Source organism: Galleria mellonella, unplaced genomic scaffold (assembly GCF_026898425.1).
Source record: "Galleria mellonella isolate WM207_F2 unplaced genomic scaffold, CSIRO_AGI_GalMel_v1 utg64, whole genome shotgun sequence".
NCBI classification, from domain to species: domain Eukaryota; kingdom Metazoa; phylum Arthropoda; class Insecta; order Lepidoptera; family Pyralidae; genus Galleria; species Galleria mellonella.
Window position 1 is genome coordinate 4,236,224 of NW_026442133.1, and position 20,474 is coordinate 4,256,697.

A 20,474-nucleotide genomic window follows, 5' to 3' on the forward strand; every position below is an offset into this window, starting at 1 on the left:
AAGTGACGAAAACTATAATAAAACCACCATTTTCTGAGATTATCCCATACAGATAGGTATTTATAAGTATGTAGGTACTATAATTAAAAAATAACAACCATATTATCAACATATGTACATAAATAATAATGCAATGATAAAATATCAAAAAAACCGACCATTTATCAAACAGCAATAATAATTATGTTTAGTTATAATTATGTTTAATGCTTTCCTCGATTAAAGTTAAATCAAGTTTTCCATTGACATCTATTTATCTGACGGAAGAGTCAAAAACCTCTGTAACCCAGCCCGTATGCATGAGACAAATTATAAAAGTGAATAAACCAAGAAATGTACAATGCATAAGAATAGCCTTTGGTACTGAATTCTCTCTGCTTATCCCACAAAGGACTTTATGTGTGTGGATAGGTAAATAGATATTTACAAATCAAACACAGATGAATCAGATAAAATTATTATGGCATGCTAGCATGCGCAAATTACTATTACGCTTATGTTTCATTTATGTAACACCGTTTTACATAAATAATATTTAAATAATTGGATGTTAAGTTTTATCTATAAATGAACAATGGAAACTAAATATAAAGCAATTAGTAATTCTCGCGGATAATCGTTGACACATTTCATGCCTTGTCATGTCTCTGGCATCGTGTGACGCATCATAATAGCCTTTGACAAAAATACTGAAACATTAAAAATAATCAAGTAATAAAGTTAAATAATTATTCTCGTCTTATGGCCATCAACCAGCCAAAAGTGAATACCTTTTCACTGTTTACTTCTACTGAAAATACTATATTGAATTAATACGATTTAAATATGTTTTTTATGCAACTTAAAATAGCAAACTGACGGCCTACCTAATGGAAAGTAGTAAACGTGTAGACATCAACAAAACCATGGATATAACAGGGTATACCGTATCGCCCGCAATAACCTTCATGCGTTGCCATTCCTGAGGATTAAAGTGTTATGCATCTATATTCTGTAATTTTACTATCATATACCACTCTTCAAACCGAATCACAAACATATAAATATAACTACTTCACGGCGGAAACACGAATGGAATTAAGGCATCTCGGATACCTTAATTCACAGGGAGACTTTGTACAAAAGTCGATTGCTTGGGTACCTCTGTCCCATTCGTGTTTCAACTATGAAGCAGTTGTATTTGCATGGCTATGTTTCGGTTTGAAGGGTGGGATATAGCGTGAATTTACTGGGTACAGAGGAATATCTGAGTCCTCAGAAATGGCAACGCATGGGGGGTATCATGGACGAAACAGTATACTGTGTTATGTCCATGGTACTGCTCATGTCTATAGGCGACGGTTACCACTTTTCATCAGGTGGGCCGTCAGCTTGTTAGCCATTCTAAGTTGTATATAAAAAAAAAAAGATGACTGTTGTACAAAGTACCCCTCAGATAAATTTGGACTTTGAAATATTTTGTATCTTCTTATTTGGCAGTGATGTAATCGGTTGAGTATCTTCAAGCACGATCTCTTAAATATAGAAAAGTCTAAATGTTATAAGTGACAGCCAAAAAACAATTACATTTTGTTCCGTAAAAAAATGGCAACATAAATCGTGAACGTACGCACACATAAACACTGATGAATGACAAGACATTTCATAGCCTAAGATCCCACGGCTGATTTTTGCACATATAAAACTTTTTAATGAAACTTACCTGCTTTAAATGAAATGTGAATAAAAATATAACAGCTTAGGATACGGCTAACTGAGAGCAGGACGCCGGGTTTATTATATTATATTTTAGCTCATATTTCATTTAAATCAAATTTCTCTAAAAAGCTTTATAACTGAGGAAATCAGCGTTAGGATCTTAAGTTATATGTTAAGTTAGATAAAATTTTAACTTACTTTGAATTTAAAACGCGGAAAAACAGCACCTTTCACAAAATTAATATAAGACTGACTCTGAAGTAAACCCTATTGACTGTAAAAACAATTGTAAAATCAATGACATAAAAACTCAATTCGGTTGTATCTTTTTTGTATTTCATCATCATTTTAGCCATTATGCCTCCACTACTGGACATAGGCCTCCCCCATTTTTTATATCTGTTACCTCATAAATCCATTAGTTCTAAATCGATTTAGAAAGTATTTTTTCCTCTGAAAGGATATAGATTCCATAGAAATTTTATCAAAATCGGTTCAAACGTTTACTTTTTAAATCAAAATTGTAAAATGAAGTTGAATTGAAGTCTGTTTTTTTCGTGGGACACAATCTTTAATTATTTAAAAAAAGGAGTTTTTTTTATACAATAATAATATTATATGTAAATCAATATTATTGCAGTGAAAATGTAATAACTAATTATTTATTTACCACATTATAAAAAGGAAAAATTTGATTATTTAGTTATAATGGATAAACTCAAAAACTACTCAACCGATTATAAAAATTCTTTCATCTATAGAAAGCTATGTATATTAATGTATTTTACGTTTAAATGACAAAATTGTCGTAACTAATATTTTTCTACGCTTAACTTCATTAATTTTATTTAGTTACTGCAATGTTCATTATTTTAGTCATTACTATTTTTATTAATTTATCTAATCGCGGTTGCCAACCCGCCGGCCAACTGTAGTAACTAACTTCTGATATAATAATATTAAAGGTTTATTAGTAACAATATTATTTTAATATTAGTAGTTGCATGCTTGTTTGTGATTTATATCAAAAATTAATAAAAATTTCATAATAATAATTTTAAAATTAATTTTTACTATACAACAAATACTCTATAAGATCACAAATATGCCATTTATGTCACACATATAGAGAAATACTCATAATTCCAATATTTCTACAAACAGAACACAAGGCGCCAAAGGAGAAATAGCTGTGAACGGCGTCTGCGCATGCGCATCGCAGTCTGCCGGCCGCGGTGGCGCCCGCTACATCCGCCAAGAAGATGAACTCCGGGTGCACCTGACTGTCGACGAGGCCATGTCTCTCGCGGCTGCACTTAAACTGGGCGATTTCACATCGTACGAGCGAAAAGAGAAAGTAAGTAATGTTTACTATACTACTTATGCTCGCGTTGTTTAACTCGGAACTCGAGAAGTAACCAAATTGTGTCAGTAAACAACTATTTTATATAGATTTTAAAAAGTTGTCTTTTATGTGTACAAGATGCATAGAAGAAAAATCTTATTATACATTCATTTTTTTTATTTTTGTTGATAAGCAATTCATTATTTTCTTTCGAAATCATCTTGATTAATTCCTAAAGCTTTTGTCAAAATGACCTAGCTTTATATTTACTTTTCTTGTCTTCTGTCAATTTCTATCTTTTTTTATTAAATGACCCAATAACCTTAATGTCATTGACATGGCCGTTTTGTACATCACTACAAAGTTAGATATTCACTACTAATTGCATTTAGATCCAATTAGCAGTAATATTTTTTGCTTACATGACTTACGAATACATTGTAAAAATACAGTGCTTAATTGGAAACTCCGAAGAAGGTGATTATTATTAGTAACGAAGACAACGACCTCATTTCTAGCAATATGCGCTGTTTTTTCAATGGATGGTAATGGAATGGTAACCCCGTCTGCGCTATCGGTATACGCTGGCGGGGCACCAGTGACAGATGATAAGTGAGGATTAAAAAGCAGCTCAGTTAGCCCATCGTGATAAATACACTTGGAATTCAGCACGATGGTTTCCAAGGGGGGCGCACGTGGAGGTCGATCTGATAGGGTATATTGCTGGCAAAGAGACTGATAGTCCGCATTACTAACAATCCCTTTCCCCCCAATATGCCCTGTTAACCCTTCTTTGCATAATGGTGGAAATTTCTATCATAACATTGAATGCCCAAAAACTACATAAAAGAACAAGTTCACTTTAAGTTGATCGTGTCTAGATTCTCTGGATAACTTTTTAGTATGTGTAATAATATTAAAAAAAAAATTGGTTACCATTTTATTAATTTCTATTAAAGTGTACTAAACATACGACAATTTAACTCGAGATGCAGATGAAATATTCAAATTCTAGTGAGTGTATAGCTTAAGTCCATGATCACACTTGTTATTTATTTCATACGCTCAATATAGAACTATTTGTAAATTGATCAAGAGCAAGGCGAATCGGAATTAAACAATACGGTAGTAAAAATTTTATGACAGGTATCTCCCATGCTTTCTTTAACGTGTTTCCTACGGCAGTAAGTTTTTAGCTTAGAGAATAGTACAACAGAATCGTCCTCGATATCATTATTAGACTTTAATATATCATAAAAAATATCATTGGTGACACAATATACTCTGTTGTGTCCATGGTACTTTTCAAGTCTATACGCGACGGTTACCACTTTCCATCAGGTGGGCCGTCAGCTTATATACCATTCTAAGTTTGTTCATTTTTTTAGTTGGTTGGTTCATTCTTATTTACCATTTATAATAAAAAAACAATATCGATCTATCTATGTTTACCACCTTTAATACATTTGCTATATAAATAATAAAAAATATATTTTATATTTCACAGGTTATCGAGATCCTAGCATTATTAGGTTTGGAAAAAACATCACAAACCCTTTGCCGCGACCTCTCCGGAGGACAGAAACGTCGAGTGGCTGTGGCGCTAGAACTACTCTCGGATCCTTCACTGCTTTTCCTTGATGAACCGACCACGTCAGTAATTACTTCTTTTTAATATTATTTAAATAAAATATTCAGTTATCTGTCATTGAGTTAGGGACTTCAAACTATATTGTAACAAAGAATGAAATAAAGATTTATTATTATTATTAGTTAAAGAACACTTTAAAATATATATTTTAAATATACAATTGGGATTTATCACGATGAAAAATTGTATAAATAAATAGTACCTACATAAAAATAGTACCTGCCTACATAAATATTGTCGGTAAAAGAGCTAATAAAATTAATTCTTTAATTCTAATATTTCTTGACGCTCCAATATACCTGGGTAACTATGGCAGCATCATATAATAAAGTTAAAGATACAATAACGTCACCTTGTCTTGTCCACAGGGTACATTTAGTTTATTATTGGCGATATCTTGAATAATTCTAAATTGATATTGATTAAAAATAAAAAAAATTATCGGACATCAAAATAAACAATGTCATAAATGAAGTCGCTTTTTGTAGAATAAAATATTATATTGTTTACATTAAAAACCTACCTTAATTGTAAATTTAATGATTATAATTAACAAAAAGCTATGAAAACAATTGATAATAATGTAGTTACAGCTCTAAATATAATAAAAGAGTCATAAACAGATATGTGAAATGGCAAAAGGTTAATGATATTCACATAGTATCTACTGCATGTTTACATGAAATAGATTAACCGAAAATGGCTATTAAAACTGATAACTGAACTTCAGAAGGCATATTCATTCATTTATATCAGCTGTTAATTCACCACTGCTATTTATAGGCCTCCCCTTCGAAGAGGGTTTCACAGAAAGGATTGTTAGTAATGTTTTAAGAGGTATACTGCTGCTCATCGCTCGACCATTATGTTATAATATTATAATAAATGCAGCTAAGACCATAATTTATTATGCAGGTAGTGATCGCCTATTGAGCATCGACAAAAAATAAAAAATTAACTTCAATAAGTTGATAATATATGAGGAACAAAACTACACACAGTCATATTAAATTTTAAAGTCATTTGCAAGTTGCCTAGTTACTTTAAACTATAGGTATAATTTTTAGTCTTTGCTAAGCTATCGCAATGTTTCGATGAAAACAAATAATATCTATCTGTCCACATAACAAAACTAATAAAAGTAATCTTTCTTTTGTAGCGGTTTAGACTCATCGGCATCAGCATCCCTAATCTCTCTACTCAATGACCTGGCGAGAGGGGGACGAACTTTAGTTGCTACCATTCACCAACCCTCAGCATTGCTCTTCGAGAAAATAGATACAGTTTACTGTTTAGCAAAAGGACATGTCTTATATGATGGGCCAAGGGAAAACCTCTTAGCTGCATTGGAGAGTGCCGATTTGCGATGCCCGCCTTATCATAACCCAGCAGATTTTCGTACGTCTTTTTTATTATATTCAATTATACTGTTATGGTATATCTTTGCATCTAATACGTATAAATTTGGGGGGAAAGGGATTGTTAGTAATGGAAACTGAGAATCCCATTGCTAGCAATATATCCAACCAGGTCGACCTCCTCGCGGTTTTCCCTGGATACTATCATGGTAAATTCCTGATGAATTCATCTTGATGGGCTAACTGGCCTGTTTTCATTCTCATCTATCACCCTTCACTGGTGCTCCGCAAGCGTATATCGTTAGCGCAGGCGGGGTTACCATACCATTTTCACCCATAAAAAAAAAATACATATAAATATATATAGGATAACTTTAACTACTATAATAATCATATGAAAGTATGGCAAGATATTCTCTGATTGTTATTTTATTAAATAGCTTTTCTTAACATATGCCGGATTTACATAATATCTAAAGAACGAAGCAAGTAGCATGCATTAATATTATTACAAAAATATATGTGGTCAAATAATTACTTATACTCGTACATTAATGTTAGTAATAGTAAGCATTTAGTGGAATTTTAACCATACGAGACCAACTCGTATATGTTTTTGTGTAATTAACAATCGATTTCCCAAATTATCTTAATTTAAATTGTGATTTGCTTTGAACGACACACTCCTTAATATTTTGTCAGTTTCTCAGCTTGTCAGATAAACAATATACTTTTCTATATACGGTGAAATCGAAATTGTTAACTCCCTTCAAGAGAGTATTCTACCGATGAATTTTTCCTAAAAGAACATAAATTGAAGAACCACTCGTATATCAAGTTGGTTGTCGCGTACTGAGTTATTTTTTGTCGTGTTTTTTTTTGTTTAAAATAATCAGTTTCACTAGCAGGTTACATCCTTGAAAATGTACCTACTTTTAATTTCACAATCGACCAAAATTTCGAATGAAGATTAAAACAGAAACCGAATTTCGATTGCGATTATAAAACCTTGTTTTGATCGGATTTGTATACCTAGTCAACTCGAGAAAACCAAAATGGTATAAACATTTCCTTTATTCGCAGTAATGGAGGTCGCTTCGGGAGAATACAACATAGATTTAATAAAAGCTGCCAGCACTATGAAGAACTTCAAACCAGAGCCAACAGCAAACGGTAGTTGGGACCACGTGCCCACAATACGCGCATTAGATAGCCCTATAAGTAAGTGACTTCTCTTTAATATTTAAAAGTTGTGCCTTAGTTTTTAGCACAAATATTCACAACATTACTTACAAACGCTTTTTATCAATTCTAATATGCTTTCGTACCTACATATATATCATTCTCATTAAAAATAAAACAACATATTTATGTACATCAAAAGGCATAACTGTCGGGTGGTTGGTATTATCAATTTGTTACATCGATACGAGAGGTAAAACTGTGTATCTATGTCACCATAACTAAATCACATTTCAAAATTATACGATACAGGCTTACGTGCCTAGTATGTAATTCAAAGAAGTAATTATCTAAATCTATGTAAAAATATTTTAGCAAATAAATATTCATAAGTTACTCTCGATAAAGTATACCTATACATACAATTAATTTATACTTTGTTCTCTAGTAAAATTAATGAATGAAAAATATATCCTAATCTGATTTTTTATTGTAGTATATTTTATAACAGATATCCATGAGTAAACACCGCTAGTCAATACTACTTCCTTCTACATTTCTATAACTTATTAACTTATATAAATTGTTATTGTTAGTATTTATTAAAAGTGCGCCTTAATCGAACTATAATAGCTGTAGCTATGTCATTATTCTATAATTAATTATATTAAACTTTATTCCAGTACATTAGATCATACTTTAACAATAGGGAAGTTAACTATGCGTAAAGTAAATAGGTACTGGTTTTATTTTTCCACATGGAATAATACTCATAGTTAAAACACATTATATTTGTAGCTTTTACCAGCAACTTCGTCTGTGTGACCGGAAAAAATAGCAGCATATATAGCAATTAATATGTGGCGTACACAGTACCAATTTTCATGAAGATGGTTGGGTCTTTAAGGCGCGAAGAGGTAACAAAAAACGAAGAAATTCACTTTCACGTATAAAATTTTTGTAAAAATTTATATACTCGAAGCCAATTTTACATGACATTTTGCCGCTCAAATATTATGAAAATTAACTAAACCTACTTTTATTGCTAGCAAAATATTTCTTATACTACCTATCTGCAGTTCATTTTACAGTACTTTCCCTTAATTTCATTGTAATTCATACTAATATTATAAATAAGAAAGTTTGTTTCGTAGTTTCTTTGTTTCCGCTTTTAGTTATAACGGCACAACCAATTGACATGAAAGAAATTATACTATAGTAATTTGAGATGGAGAAGAATATAGGCTACTTTTTATTCTGCTCAAATCACGTGTAAAAACTAAATAATTAAAAAAAATATAATATACATTATGGGGTTTTTCAAAAATAATGCATCAAGATCCACAACGCCACCAGCCTCCAGTTACCAGAGGGAGACTTTATATAAAAGTCGTTTGCTTGAGTACTTCTCTTCCATTCGTGTTTCTACCGTGAAGCAATTATATTTGCATGGCTGTGTTTCGATTTGAATTTGGGATATGGCAGTAAATTTATAGGGTAGAGAGAAATAACACGTTAGTCCTCAGGAATGGCAACACATGGGGGGTATCATGGGCGAAACAATATACTCTGTTATATCCATGGTACTACTCTTGTCTGTAGGCGACGGTTACCACTTTCTATTAGGTAGACCGTCAGCCTGTTCGCCATTCTAAGTTGCATAAAAAAACGTGTACTTGACATCCCTGATGTTGCTTGCGGTCATAGGCTATAGTGATGTTTACCATCAGACTGTATACTTATTTATCACCTTTGTACTATAATAATATATAATGATATAATATTGTTTCTGTTTAAGAAACATGTATCTAATGTATAATACATATTTGATAAATATTGTACGCCTTAAAAAAGTATATTATGGATGACCTATCTAAATTTTAAGACTATATATGATACACCCATAATGAACAATAAAGAAAATTATTATTATAAAAATATATCGAAAAATAATATCTGTTCATATAACATTTTAAAATATATTACACACTTTGATCATACTTGCAGTTTTACATGCGTTAAGAACTAGCTCTATAGAATATATTATACTTCATTTTCGATTACTGTCATGGGTATATTTTTTTTAATACACTTAATTCATTAATTTTTCAGATGTAACGTCAGACCTGAAAATGAAGAATGTTCTCGGAGACTCTAAACACCAAAGAAAATATGGCAAAACGTTGTATAGACCATCTGGTCTACTGCAACAGACGTGGATATTACTCTACAGAAACTATTTAATGACTTCAAGGAATTATGTGAGTGTGCAACATTTTTTCTTTATCTTTTTTCTTTTCGAAGTTAGCTAACAAAGTTAACATTTTTAGAAAACATCTACGAGAGACTTTTGCGTAAATATTTGGGATTGTTACTAAAATTTTGGTACTTGAGTTTTCTACTTTACACGTATTATGTACAACATACGAAGATACAATATCTCCTTCCGTTGTACATATGATACCCGAACAATATTTTATTTTTTTATATCATTAGTTTATCTATTGATATTTTTAAGCTACTTACTTCCAAATACAAAAGATCCCCTAATCATTTATCTTGCACGGCTGCATTAAGTGATTAACACGTTTCACATAGGTTTTTCCTACTTCTTCAACACGAATTTCTGAGGCTATTAGGTGTCTATTTCGCTTGCTGGTTACCACAATAAATTTGTTTTCACTAGAAGTCCCAGCTCTTGATCTCCCGGAGCGCGAACGATCTTGATTACTTCCAGTTTGTTTGTACTATACAATAGTGCGATGAACACAAATCTTCGGTAATTTAAGTTGAGATGCAATCTCACATTCAGATTTGCCTTCATTATGGTGAACAACGATGGCAGATCGCGTTTCAATACTAATTTCGCGAACTTTTCCCGTTTTAAAAACGTCTTGACTGTAGGAATCACGAAATCAAACTAACTGCGGATATTCGTAGATAACCCTGAAAATACCGAGTTTAAATAAACATTAGAAATATTTTAAGAATTAAGAACAATTGCATTGAAAGTTGATGTAAAATAAAAAAAAGTGTGAGTTGTGGCAATGCAGTAATAAAATTTTTACAATCTATTATCGGACTAATTTTTCCTCGGCTCACATTGGAAAGTTTGGAAACAGTGTTTGTTTATTGCCCTTTTTTTGCTTATATAAGTTTATTCTTTTGTATATACAAAAGAATAAACTTCTAAGGCAAAAGGATAAGCTTTTTATAGACAATCTTTATATACAACAGAATATGCAGATGTGCAGATTATTTTTTATCACCTATGTTTTGGAAATATTTACAATAATAATAAAAGTTTTTTATTAGTGGTCTCAAACTTTTGACCGGCTGTGTAAATAGAGTATATCCATACAAATACTTCGTCAAAAACAGGTCAACAGTTATATCCAAGTATGCCTGAATAGATTTATAATAATAATATATATATATAGTTATATAACATAATGTACATTTATTACACAGTATATAGGAGAAATTATATTATAAGTAAGATAGGTAGACAGTAGGTTAAATTAAAAAAAATTAAAAGTGCATAAGGGTTCATAATGATGCTTATCTTTACTTTGATTTAAATCTTAACGTAGACATAAAATATATATTCGTTTTTAAAACATTGAAAATGACCGCCATTTTAATCGATATATATATTAACTTGTAAGCAGTAGGGTCATTTGGACATTGCTTTTAAAAAACAAATTTCGACATTCGAACCTCTTATACGAGCCTATTATAGAACTGTCAAAAATGGTCGTAAAAATGGCGATCGAATGCCACTGAGAAAAAGAAATAGAAATTTTAATCCGTATTTGCCAGCAGAAGCTCTATCTATATAATATAAATATAAGCATCAAAGCTTCTAAATGTTCTCTGATAGTTATAGTTCTATAACTATCAGGGAAACTGATAGCAGTTGATATAATCCCTTATCATTCAATCAATATCTAACATTCAATAAATAACAGCACGATATTCCGTGTTATAAAATAACATAACATTGTAATTTACATGTTAAATAATAATAATAATTCTTTATTGCACGTCAAAACAATATGAATGTATTTAATTAAAATGTCAATTCAAGTAAAGTTGTTTAAGTTATAGCATATTATAATAGGGTACTAAGGTATTGTATTTATTCTAATGCGATGTAAAAATAATTGACACTAAACACTTATTATTAGGAAAATATCACATTTTATTAATTTATATTATTGAAAAATTAAACCTTCGTCTCGTCAGTGGTAATTGCCCAGGTCATGAAATTCTACCAGAAGGAAATTTTGTACAAAAATTTTCTACTTAGATACCTCTCTTCTACTTGTGTTTCTGCCATGCCTATGCTTAAATGGCTTATTTTGGTTTGAAGGGTGATATATGGCAATGAATTACTGGGAACAGAAACATATGACAATCATAATCATGAGGGTCACAGTATATTTTGTGATGTCCACTTTTCATCAGACGGGCCGTCACCTTGCTTGCCATTCTTAGTAGTATAAAATATACTCCACCATTACTTATTTCCAAAACCCAAGAATACGAAGTTGCGGACGAAAGCTAGTTTATAATTTTAGTGATAACTAGTTTTTTGTCCGTTACTTCGTGCGCTTTGATTTCAGAAATAGGAAAACCAATAAAATAGTCACTTCTAGATGGTATATTAAGATAAAATACATACTATATTTTAAGTTAGACCTTAGCGCACAGCTGTGAAAACCGCATTCAGTTGGGGTGGTAGTATTTGCGGGATGACGGGACTAAGTTATTGTTTTGTTTTCTATAAATCTTATTAGATCTTCTAAGTTATTACTTTATTTTCTATTAATCTTACTAGATCTTACTAAAACTCCTTATATCAATCTGTCTTAAATATCTCCCATGTACAGACGTCTCTTCTAGTTACAATTTGTTTTTTAACACGTAGGTTGACAAACAAGCACACAGTCCGTCTAATGGCAAACGGCCACTAGGGCATACAGACGCTTGCAACACTACTAGTATCACATTCATGTTACTAACTCTAAAGAAACCTCAATATACCCTTTTTTAAGAACCCCATAATGAAGTCTCTAAGGAAAACCTCTATTATACGAATATTAATAAGGTTTCATATCTATTTCAGTCTTTGTTCATGATGAGAGTGGCAGCACACGTGATTATCGCACTGGTCTTCGGTTACCTCTACCACGGTGTAGGCAGTGAAGCGAGCAGTGTACTCGGCAACTATGTCTACCTATACGGATCTATGCTGCTTGTAGTGTACACCGGCAAGATGTCAGTCACCTTATCTTGTAAGTCTGTTTACATATTCACTTGCGTATATTGTTTCCCAAACTGGGATTTCCTGTGCCATTTACAACAGATGCCAAACCCGGTATAAAAAAGAACAATGCCTACTAACGTAAAGTACCTACTTAGTCAATCGTAAACTAATATTAATAGAATTCATTATTATTTTTTTTAGAATTTAAATTATTTTATTTAAGTTTTTATACAAAAGCTTTTTCAACTCGTATTTTTTTATGATTCTACTCTAACTTCGGAAAGTTATTAAAAATAAATTCACGACTATAATCTCAAGTGGGGTAGTCAGAAGCTTGTTTCAACTCGTGCTGCTAAAGTGAATGTAATCCTCAACATATCAAGTTTTCACCGAGGGCATCTGTATGATTCCAACTTAGTATTTTTATAGTCGAGCCTACTGCCACTTTTCGAATTAATTTAGTATATTAATAGTGCTCTCCGTCAACACTAAACTTTTTGTGAAGGCCAACTTCGAACTTATGTTATTACCCTATATACGTATAACCTATAAATTGTTGTTATCATTATATTTATGTGCTATAAAGAAAAATACAGTAAAAAATATACTTATTCCATAATCCTACTGATAATGAATGTATTTACTATTTTAGAAAAGACACGAGATAAAACTAGTATTATTATGAATCAAAATATATATTTAAAAACATTTATTTTTATCATAAAAACTATCAACATATCTAATATTACACTAGAACAATGAACACACTAAGCTAACACAAATGTCCAAATAATGTTGTGTTATGTGGCCCATAATAACCAGTTCAATAAGACCAATATGGTTTCTAGGGAGAACCGCAGGTCGACCTGATAGGGTGTGTTGCTAGCAATGGGCCAGTTAAACCTCATTACTAACGTTTTTTTTTTTTTTGTGTTGTGAGGTATTTGATAATTAAAAAATAATATACAAAAAGTAAGTCTTAGAAAAAGTTTGTTAATCTGTTTGGCTGCGTGGCTGCATATTTTGTAAAAAAATTATATGAAATTATATAAATAATAATATATATTAATTATATATTTATATGTATTAAATGTGTAACTCTAAAATTCAACTTACCAGCACATAACCATACCTACCTGTATGGTAATAGTTTCACTGGATCTTATCAAATGGAATTTCTTTAAATATTTTTTAATTAAATGTAAGTCGTTTTTGTAAAAAGTAGTTTTAATAAAAATGCTTGATGATAGCATGATAGTTAGTATAGTCTATGGACAATTGCAAAACTATACGTAGCAAAGTATTGCCAACCCTTAGGAAACCTATTCTAATCCTTTTTGAAATAAAATCCACCTATATACCACCACCTTTTGAATAAAAATTCTGACCTTCTCCTAGAAAACTTAACGAGGTTCCAAATACGAGAAGTGCGAATTTCCTCACCTTCACTGTTCAACTTTTTATAGGTTAATATAATACTTTTGTGTTATTTCCAGTTCCCATAGAAATGAATATACTAAAAGGCGAATATTTTAACAAATGGTATCAGCTGGGGCCGTATATTGTATCTATATTGGCAGTGGAGTTGCCATTTCAGGTAAAAATACGTCTATTTTCTTTAATTGTATTAGAATTTATTGTATCTTGTATTTCATTTTGATGTAGTATGATACTTTTTTATTAAAATTTAAACCAAAAAATTACTGATTTATATATTTTTTAATACAATAACAAGTTCGTTAAAACCGAGTCATCATCATCATCGAGATGCCTGGCGAAAATATAAGAGCAATATTTTTCACAAGCATGTCGATGCCTGTAATAATATTTCTTAATTCAGGAAATTGTTTTAATCACGCGATAAAATTTTCGTTTTGAATTTTTTTAATTTTCAACCGATTTAAAAAAAGGAGAAAGTTCTCAATTCGGTTTTATATATTTTTTTGTTTGTTACCTTTTTACTCTGTCAATTCTAAACCGATTTGAAAAATTCTCTCTTTGTCTAAAAACATATACTTTCAGATTGGTCTCTTAGAAATTTTATCGAACTCTGTTCAGTAAATTTAGTTTTTATATTAAATTAACTGGTTTTGCTACAATCAAAAACAGATTTTTTTTTCTTATACTATTAATACTATGTTTAAATATTGTAGATGATATCATGCGTGTCCTACGTAGTGCTATCATATTGGTTGACTGACAACCCGTTGGAACCGACGCGGGCAACCCTGTTTCTTGCCACCATCGTCGCGACCTCGCTATGTGGGCAAGCATGGGGATACTTCATTGGATCTACAACACCGACAAAAGTAAGTTATAATTAGATAATTTTGGGAAATCATGTGTTAAATTGAAAAAGCCATATTTATCGAAATTATTTCTATTATCTTATTTTCATTGTTTTTCCGTTACATTTTAAGAATCTCGATTTCACAATATAACTAGCCTTGATAAGTACAAATTTTTACAATGTATTAATGGCATGTATTCTTAATTTATGGTACTCATGTTACAGATTGCAGTATTCCTCGGTCCCGTGGTGGCATGCCTGTTTTCTGTGTTCGGCTTCTGCCTCGCTCTATCCGACACCCCGTATCCGTTTCGATGGCTCCATCATATATCTTACTTCAGAGCAGGTTTCCACGTCGCTGTCCATTCAGTATATGGCTTCAATAGGACTAAAATACATTGTAATAAAGGTAAAAGCAATTTTTATTTAATTTTACTTTTTTATATCACAAGTGTAGGCCAACAAGCATAAAAGCCGTCTAAAGGTGAATGAATACCGTTGCACTTATGACGTTTAATTGATTAATGGCAAACAAAATGACGTTGCACCTGATGCAAAGTGGTAATCGGTTTATATAGACATGCATAGCACTATGAACTTCACTAAATACAAGAACTCTGATGTCTCTCATGCTATGATGGTTTGACCATTCCCGAGGACTAAAGTATTTGTTGCGGGTTGCATTGAGACAACGAGGTTTGTGGAAATGTATATTTCCAATGACTCGGTTGTAACTGACAAAATTAAGAAATAAAATGATCTTATATACTAAATACAAATGTAGGAAATTGATACAAAACTGGTGGGGCGATACACTGACCTAGTACGTGCAGTGCTAAATAAAAAATTATTAAATTTCTTAGTAAACCAACAATTTTATTGCACTTCATGTATGAACATAGGTATGGCTCCATAGTGTTGTTCTTACATCTATCTTGCCATGACACCAAACAAAAAGGAACAACACAAAAGTTTGATTTCAAAATACATACGAGTAAAATAGAAATATATGTGAATTCAATTGTTATGGTCACCTCAACGATGACATTTAACAAATAAATGCCTGTGCCTACCCCATCTTACAATTAACAATTAAGATTCAAAATTAATACAAATTCACAACTTTCGTGATATAGATCACTTATAGAAGTAATAGGTATTTCTTTTATTATTAATTAATTCATAGATAATTTCATTTTTATCGTAAACACTATTTAAGTACCTTGTTTAAAAAAATATTTAATGCAATCTCCTCTATATTGTTAAACTAAACACTAAATTAATCTTTTTTTTATTTCTTTCTTTTTTATTCCTTTTGCACGAGGCGCTCTATTAACGTTGACTTTCTTTTGGCAGAGTATTGTCACTACATAACGCCAAGCAAATTCCTCAAAGAAATGGACATGGCTGACGTGGACATCGGTGGGAACATGGCTTTAGTGATCTCCATTACAATACTTATGCACATCCTAACATGTACAGCTTTGTGGTACAGACTGAACAAGAGATGATATGTATCCCAGTAACGCAGATTTTATATAATGTGACAATTTGCTTATAAACTAATACTTAAGTTTCACTGTCACAGCGATGGTAATAGGTACAAAAAAACGTATAGAACTGACATAGCTAACTAGATAATAAGTAAATTTGTAAATGAATGGGACATTTTTACGAATTACAACTTAAAATTTGATAAAACGTTAGAATAATAGGTAGTACGGTAATAAGTTAACTTGCCCTTAATAAGATGATGTACCTAAACTAAGAGTAATCAATATGCCTTATATGACAAAGAAATTTATATTGAATAACAAACTATATAATATATATAATGAATAGGTCTAACTATTTGTATACGTTATTTGTTTTACTATAGTAAAGAAATAATAAATGTAGTAATTTAATACCTATTCCATTTTTGTTATATTCTCTCTCTTTATTACTTTTGTCTCTCTATTACTTTTGAAATCGGAAATTAGCAATCGATAGCCAAATAATATTCCTTATATTTCCATTATTGTCACAATATCTATATTGTCGCATTATCATACAGTTACTATTGAGATATATAGTTGAGGGTCGAAAAAACAACGAAGTGACATATTTAGATTTTTTGCAATGAAGAATTGCAATGATATATGATATTCCGAGAAAATTGTAAGCATTGTTTACTTTTTAGTAATCTGTTATAATAATATATCGATTATATAATATAATAGATTTTACATAGTACTAGTAAGTACTATGTAAAATCTTACATGGTATTTACTAATCGACTGATTTAACTCTCATTCCTTTTGGGGTAATCATCAGGTACACTTGAAATATCTTCTATATTTAAGTTCCTTTAAAAATCATTTATTTTAAATAAACCCAGTAAATTAAGGCAAAATGAAAATTGTTTAATATTTAAAACTATTATTTTAGACTGATGTAAATCATTAATGAATCCTTAATGAACATCTCAACAATTTCAATGACTTTTGTTTCAAATTTCATTAATTGTTTAATTTATTTCGTTGTGTACTTAAATATTACAATTTATTATATTAATAATAAATTATTACACAAAATGATATGAACTGAAGCTGTCGTTAAATTATAATTAATTTAATATTAGAAAATCACATGCGCACGGCATTTCATTTTCTAATGCAACTACCTAATACCTACCTATTATTATTACTGTTAGAAATACCTATATTGCTATAGGTATTTCCAACTTCAAAAATTATTTTTTATAAAGGATATTTTTTATTTTTAAAAATCGCTGTGTATAAGTATTATAATTTATCTACTATAATTATTGGTTTATTTATTTGTATTTAACTAGGTTTTTAATTACAAGTTATTAAGTTTACTATTATGGTGAATTGAAAAAGGACGATTTAAATATGTGATGACATTAAAGGATACCTCTGAAAGATATTGTTTTTTTAACCCTTACTTTAGTTTGGTTTCTTATTATAAAATAATAAAGGCTGAAGAAAATAACCTGTATTTTGAGAAAATAAGATCGCTTTGTGATTTTTACGTAGCTTATAATAGCAAAAAAGCTGACAGCCTACCTAATAGAATGTAAGAATCGTCAATTAAAAATATGTACAGCACCATGAACATGGCAGTGTATTTTTAATTGAATATTCATTCAGAATATTCTGAGACGTTTTACGTATAAAACAACATTGTCTTCAAATTATAGTTTTTATAGAAATTCTATCAAAATCAGTTTAGTAGTCTAACAACTGAAGGCGGATTTGTAATAAATTATTGTTTAAACTTTTCAAATGCACATTCAACCTTAACATAAACAGGTAGGGAAGGGGGGGGGGGGATTGTTAATAATGGAGACTAAGGGCCCCATTGCTAGCAATATACCCAAAGAGGTCGACCTCCACGTAGTCCCCCCTTGAAACCATCGTGCTGAATTCCAAATATATTCATCACGATTGGCTAACTGACGTGTTTTTCCATCCTCATCATCACGAGTTCATTATTTGTCGTGTTAGAAATTTAAGTAATTTCCGCAACCGGAAGAAATAAAATTTTATCGCTATTTCAAAACAATACTTTTATAAAATCTAAAGTAAATAAAATAGTAATCCTAATTTTCATAATATATACACATATGTATAAGTATACACAATGACAACTTGAACGCTAACAACTACCCTTTATCTTATCTGGACACATGTGAACATAAGACATAATAATAATGTACCTTAAGAGAAACGGGTAAATATTAAAAAAGCATGATTATATAATTCTTTTTTATCAGATCTCATCTTCATCGGTATGAAAACAAAGACAATATGAAAAACAATAAAAACATATAAAAGGCGTATTGTGATGACCGTTATACGCCACATACCTATTCATGCGAAACATTATATCATTCAAAGAAATTAAACAAAAGTAAATCAGCTACACAGTTTTTATTAAATACTAGCTATATCCCGCGGCTTCGCTCGCGTGGATGATTATATCAAGTATCCTACATATTAGGATATAACCTACACGTATACCAATTTTTCATTTAAATCTGTTCCACCGTTTGAAAGTAACTGAGTAACAAACATACAAACATCTTTACAAAGTTTTATATTTATAATATTTGTACTCATAGTAGAAGAATAACGATATGCACTGGCAAAATAACAGTGAGGGACAATAAGATAAAGTCATGCCAGTTTATCCATCGTGACGAATTCACCAGAAACAACCACGACATTTCTCATTGGAGACCACGTGGAAGTCAGCCTTATAAAATATATTGCTAACATTGGTGCTGCAAAACACTTATTAACTATCTCCTTTCTCCATTTATAATATGAAAGGTCATTAAATATTTTTAATATTAATTTGAACGTATATACGATTATATGTATAAATAAATGTACATATAATAATAATAATAATAATAATCTTTATTCACTACTCACAAGGAAACTGTTTAGACTGTGACTGTGTGTGACTATTAAGTACTTTAAATTAAAATTGTTATCCTTGTGAGAGTCTGGAGTCTGAACTAGGTCGAAACCTGTACTACAGATCTCCAGATATTGTGATATAGATAAAAGATAAATAATCTAAAGTGCCAATGAACTGGTCACATAGCTTAAAGAACCGACAATCGATGGGGAAGAAAGATTCTTGAGTGGCGACCCGTGCAAGCAAACGCATTGTAAAATGACCCCTAACTAAATAGAGTGACGACCTCAAATGCATTGCAGGAACTCAGTGGATCTAAATAGCTCAGGACCGTTCCATATAATAGTCAATGGGAGAGGCCTATGTTCAACAGTACACAGACAACGGTCGATATGATGATACCGTACCTACATTACTTAACGTAACCCATTCCTTAAAACTGCGAGTAGTGTAAGTCATATATTTACCAGAGGAAGACTTTGTACAAAAGTCGATTGCTTGGTACCTCTGTCCCATTCGTGTTTCAACCGTGAAGTAGTTATGTTTGCATGACTGTGTTTCGGTTTGAAGGATGGGATATGGCATGAATTTACTGGGTACAGAGGGATAACACCTGAGTCCTCAGGAATAGCAACGCATGGGGGGTATCATGGGCGAAACAGTATACTCTGTTATGTCCATGGTACTGCTCATGTCTATAGGCGACGGTTACCACTTTCCATCAGGTGGGCCGTCAGCTTGTTTGCCATTCTAAGTTGTATAAAAACAAAATAAACACTCGCTCTACAAGGTATGTACATACCTATTATTATGTGGTGCCGGTGGTACAAATATAGGTTGCTTTTTTTAAGAATTTTTATATTTTTTTTTATTTTTGATAACATAAATATTTTATTTTGAAAAAAAATCTTAATACTTTTTAACAAATACTAATACTAGTTTTATGTAGTGGGTCACATTAATTACCATACTGCATACAACATATATAATAATTGAGATTAATAAAATCCATCATCATTCAACCGATCACCATGAGAGTTGATGAGTGTGTACCCATAGTACTTATAAGTTTTCAAGAAAAGTTTTACGCTATCCATTTTATTTGATGTCATTACTCTTTGGCGCTATAATATTTTAATTTCTTTACTATAAGACTGGTTCAAAAATTAATAACTTTGTCACAGAAATATTTCGCGATATACACTTTTACATTTTTGTTGTATTGTAACTATGAATTCGTAAAA

General features: G+C 31.1%; 1 protein-coding gene across 1 annotated transcript in view; it reads left to right on the top strand.

The window, feature by feature from the left end:
• Positions 1–17,723, top strand: part of LOC113512311 (ATP-binding cassette sub-family G member 1) — a 46,483-nt gene extending 28,760 nt beyond the window's left edge. The window contains exons 4-13 of the mRNA XM_026896109.3: positions 2,863–3,055; positions 4,551–4,696; positions 5,854–6,092; positions 7,136–7,273; positions 9,347–9,495; positions 12,366–12,534; positions 14,003–14,103; positions 14,660–14,815; positions 15,022–15,205; positions 16,153–17,723. Coding sequence (XP_026751910.2) covers positions 2,863–3,055; positions 4,551–4,696; positions 5,854–6,092; positions 7,136–7,273; positions 9,347–9,495; positions 12,366–12,534; positions 14,003–14,103; positions 14,660–14,815; positions 15,022–15,205; positions 16,153–16,307 — 1,630 coding nt within the window. The 3' untranslated portion in view covers positions 16,308–17,723. The remainder of the gene's footprint in view (positions 1–2,862; positions 3,056–4,550; positions 4,697–5,853; positions 6,093–7,135; positions 7,274–9,346; positions 9,496–12,365; positions 12,535–14,002; positions 14,104–14,659; positions 14,816–15,021; positions 15,206–16,152) is intronic.
• The last annotated feature ends 2,751 nt before the right edge of the window (positions 17,724–20,474 follow it).